Source organism: Crocodylus porosus, unplaced genomic scaffold, assembly GCF_001723895.1.
Source record: "Crocodylus porosus isolate Cpor-Errol unplaced genomic scaffold, CroPor_comp1, whole genome shotgun sequence".
Taxonomy (NCBI): Eukaryota; Metazoa; Chordata; order Crocodylia; family Crocodylidae; genus Crocodylus; species Crocodylus porosus.
In genome coordinates this window covers 39,719,858-39,724,229 of record NW_017728949.1, presented here as the reverse complement: position 1 = coordinate 39,724,229, position 4,372 = coordinate 39,719,858, and the positions used below count along the sequence as shown (strand labels likewise).

At 48.7% G+C, this 4,372-nt stretch overlaps 1 protein-coding gene across 2 annotated transcripts in view; it reads left to right on the top strand.

The window, feature by feature from the left end:
- The first annotated feature begins 174 nt into the window (after positions 1–174).
- HOXD4 (homeobox D4) overlaps positions 175–4,372 on the top strand; it is an 18,206-nt gene continuing 14,008 nt past the window's right edge. Inside the window, exon 1 of one of the 2 annotated variants that reach the window (XM_019554054.1) lies at positions 175–856. In XM_019554054.1, coding sequence (XP_019409599.1) covers positions 802–856 — 55 coding nt within the window. In that variant the 5' untranslated portion in view covers positions 175–801. The remainder of the gene's footprint in view (positions 857–4,372) is intronic. The other variant, XM_019554056.1, reaches the window with a different exon arrangement.

Below are 4,372 nucleotides of genomic sequence, written 5' to 3'. Positions count from 1 at the left end.
AGGGAAGCTAAATTGCACGGGTGACGGGAGAGCAGGGCCATTCAGATGACAAACAGGGGAGAGGGCTCCCCGGGATCCGACGTGCCCCGCCTGGGAGCTTCCCCCGACCCGCTGTTGTGCTTTTTACATTTGTCCATGCCTCCCTGCTCCGGCAGGCCGGCCCGGGCTGCGCGCCCCGGTCCCGTCGCACTGGAAACCTCCCAGGCCAGAAAAACCTGGAGGAGATTTTAGGAAAAAAAAGAAAAAGAAAAGCAGGCGAGTGGGAGCGATGAGGCGAGAGAAACATGGCGCGGGGCCGCAGTCTGTGCAGAATCCGCAAGGAATTGCAGTAAATTCCTTTTTGTTTGAAGAAAATTTACAACTCGGTAATAGACCTTTTTATGACCTATTTGGGCTCGTCATTGGCTGCTGCTGGTCATGTGCAAGCAGTGATGGCTTTCATGGCCTTTTTCCTGATTTCCCTGGCGAATTTCCCCCTGCATTCCGCCTTCAGAGAGCCTCAACCCCTCTTTTTCTAACCTTTGTCTCCGATGAGGTGTATTACAGTGGCTATGATGTTTGTGTACCGACCCCTCTTAGCGCAGGGCTCCTCCAACCCTCGCCCGCTCCCCGCCGCCGCTACCTTGCCAGTCTGCCGCCCTGGCGGAGCCCCCTCGCCCCGCGGCTCCCCGCCGCCTGCCAGGACGGGCTCCCGGCGCCAGGTCCACCGGCGGAGCCCTCCCTCCTTCTACCTGTTAGCCCGCCGCCTCCGGCTTTTAGCTCCTACTTTCTGCCGCTCGGATTGTGCTACCAAGCCGCCTAATGGATTACAGCGATCCTGCCCGGCTCCTCTGCCTTCCGCCAGCGCAGCCAGCGGGTAAGGACTCCAGCTCTCTCGGGCTGATTGCAGGGCTGCCCAGACCCCCGACGCCACCAGATGACTCAAGAAGTCATAAAAGAAAGTGCTCGGGACAACACAAAATGTCCCTCGCCTTCCCGAAGGCACCGAAGGGTCCCCGAGCCGACCTGGCATGAATGCGCCCACTTACTGCCCACTGAGCTTTACCACCTGCCAGAGAGGGAGGCATTTCCTAATCCTTTGTGCCCCTGGCCAGCCGGACATGTTGGGTTATATCTGGTCTGCTTTCATGGCTTTTTATTTTTATCTCGGAGAAGCAAGGCTAGGAAGGTGTGAAAAAGGCGATGGGAATGCCCGGACTTGGGGTACAGGAAGTTTAGCGAGGAGAAGGGTGTAACCCTCGGGAAGGCAGAGAACAGACATTTTGGGCTGTGTTTAATCAAGCTAACGAGATTTGGACAGATTGTGAAATACTCTAACGAGTCTGTGGTTTGCTCCGGATTGTAGAATTGCATTGGGTAACTTTAAAGATTAACAGGTGTTTTCTGAAAGTAATTTTGGTCGCTAATAATTTGCAAAATCGAATGCGAGGCGGGCGCGTTCAGCGCTGAGTCTGGGTGAATAATGCCATCAATTCTCAATTATTTGGTTGTATGCCGTTAGCAAATCAGAATGATTTTAACACTACATCAAATATCATTTTTAACAGCAGCTCTTCTCCCTATGCTTTTAATTATAATAAACCATAAAGGGTGTATGATCGCACTCGTTCCTACAATTTAGCATTATTCATCTCAAGGCTGATGATGCAATGTTAGCATAATGAAAATACGGCTAGGTTCTTGGGTTTAATGAATGCTTCAGACGTTAACTACGCCTTGCAGTAATTGTGCATAATATGTTTAACTTTCCAGAAAAATCGAGAGCCCTTTTTGGTAATTCTGTTCTAGCTAGATGTTGCTGCTATTGAGATTTTGCATACCAGAGATGATTACAGTTATACGAGGAATACAAGTAAACACTCTCCTTATGCCTCATTCCACAACTGGTAATACATTATATACAGTGCAGCAGTTCTGCCCCATACGATTGATAATGCTATGATTATATACACATAAATTCATGATAAAAGTATTTTAAGATATAGATTTAGAATTATATAATCATAATCGCCTGAATTATGTATACCTGTATAATCTACACGTAACACTATTTTGATACATATATTTTAAAATAATTTGAGAATTTCTTACCCATAGTGGTAGAACTGCAGTATTGTATTTAATGTTTACAGGTCTGAACAGAGTCGTACGCATTATACTATATGTGTACAATTATGCACTCGCAATTCACATAATCATCACTTAGGTCAGGAACAGTCTTTCATTACACTATGAAATATAATGGATTATGATACAGTACTCAAAGCTGACTGTGAAAACTGAAAGGTTTGAATTGTGTCCGAGAATTACATTTTGAAAGCTGAAGAGGAAAAAATCCTCCATGCTGTACTGTGCATTTCCCAGTCGGTCTCTTGCATTGTATTCTTTCTACAACGAGTAATGCAAGGCTTTTATTCTTCCGAGTGTTTGTACATATTGTCTTAACATCAGAATGACATTTACTTATTTTAAAGGAACAAATAACGCTTAGTTTGTAATAATTTGCAATAGTGATTGGAACATTTTGCATTACCTTTTTTTTTCTCCCTGAGAATTTCTCTTTGCGGGCACTGTTGTCAATATATGTTATTAACAGTTTCTCCAGCAAAACTTTGCAAAAATCCTACTTTTTTTTTTAAATGATGAGAAACCCAGGGATAATCTGAAAGGAAAACCAGGATTTTATAACAAGCTTTAGAAGCAATATTTAGAGATATATACCTAGTAGCATGTATGACTCCAATGAAAGGTTTCTTTGGTACTTTATGGCTTTTCCTCAAAAGTGCAGCATTGGGATCTCTTTCTCACCGTATGTATTTCCATAATTAAAGTACACACATATAGGAATGTGTGTTTACGCTGGTAACACTTAAGAGCTAAGATGTGTGCCTGCCTGCGCTGGGCGTGCTTTAATTATTTAAGTTAGTGTTTATATGGGACGTTCTTGCACCTGCGTCATGTTTGGATTTCTTTAACAGCACTTCATAATCAAATGACCAATTTCAGTTTTGAAAGGAAACAGGAGATTCACGATGCATAGTTTAATGATGTACAACTAAAATAATCCTAATCAGAGAAATGGCAACCTTGGGTAATACCCAGCCCGCATTAACTCTCGCTTAACATGTAAAAATAAGGCTCCAGCTCAAGAGTAGCAACTCCAGCACTTTTTCTCCGGATGCACAGACGACTGTGCTGAATAGGACTCGGTAGGTACATGCTAGGGAAGGGTGCTTCTGCGGGCATGAGATACCCACTAGAGAGGATAAAATAAATACCAGCTCCTTCTCCCCCTCCCCCACTCGGAGCCCAAAGATTTGTTTATTTTCTAATAATGTTTTCCTCCAAGAAATCTATTTCTTGCGGACTGCTTTATGAGCTCTCGGGGCAGAAAAAGTCAGAACAAAGACAGTATTTCACTCCTTGGTTGGCAGGCAGCTGTTAAAGGTATTTACTGCTCTACTGCAGTGCGGCAGTGAATGCTGCTGGCAGGGCTGGAGGAAAAAAACAGGAAGTTAAAGGAAAAGATGAGACACCATAAACGCGGCAGTGAAGCAGCTGGGCACGGCTGAGCATCACAAACACTGACCTGGACAAGAGACCATCAAAAAAGAAAAAACGCGCCCCCCCGCCAAAACAAACAAACAAACAAACAAACAAACAAACAAAACCCAACCCCAACTGGAGTGTTGGGCTGGCTTGCTGCGAACTGGGAAAGACCTTAAATGTGTAATCTCAAAGCGGGTGCCAAGAAAAGCACCTGGAGTTCCCGCCCCGCTTCGGAAAGTCATGCCCCGTGGCCGTGGGTTATGCCAGGCAGAGCCCCACGGCTTAGAGCAGCTCGCGTAGAGACGAGGGCTGGAGTCCGTGGAGCTCGCGGGTGAGGCCGCTTCTGCGCGGAGCAGGAGCAGGAGCAGCGCACGTGTGTGCCCGCCGGCGTGGGGAAGCGCGCAGCTGCTCCCGCCGCGGGGGCGCGCGCGGGGGGGCGGGGCAGGCACATTCAATAGCCCCGTCCGACCTGGAAAGGCCCGGATTCCTCGGGGCAAGTGGGCTGCCGATTGGTGTCCGCTGTTGCCCAGCGCCCCGGGTGAGAGCGGCCCTGCGGCAGTGCTGGCCCTGGCGGCGGTGGGGCGCTGTCCCCTGCCCGGCTGCCTGCCCCCGCGGCAAAGGTGGGGGCTCTTGCTGAGCCTCGGCTCCTTTTGCACTGCCCGGTTTCCTGAGGCGGCTCTGCGGGGCTCATGGAGGAGGAAGGAGGGCGCACCCGGAGGGGCTCAGTCCGGCCCCAGGTGCCAAATCTGCCAGGTGAGGCGGGGGCGTTTTGCTCCCTCCTGCCCCACAGGCCGTCGGCGTCGGGGCCAGCCCGCTGCGCGGG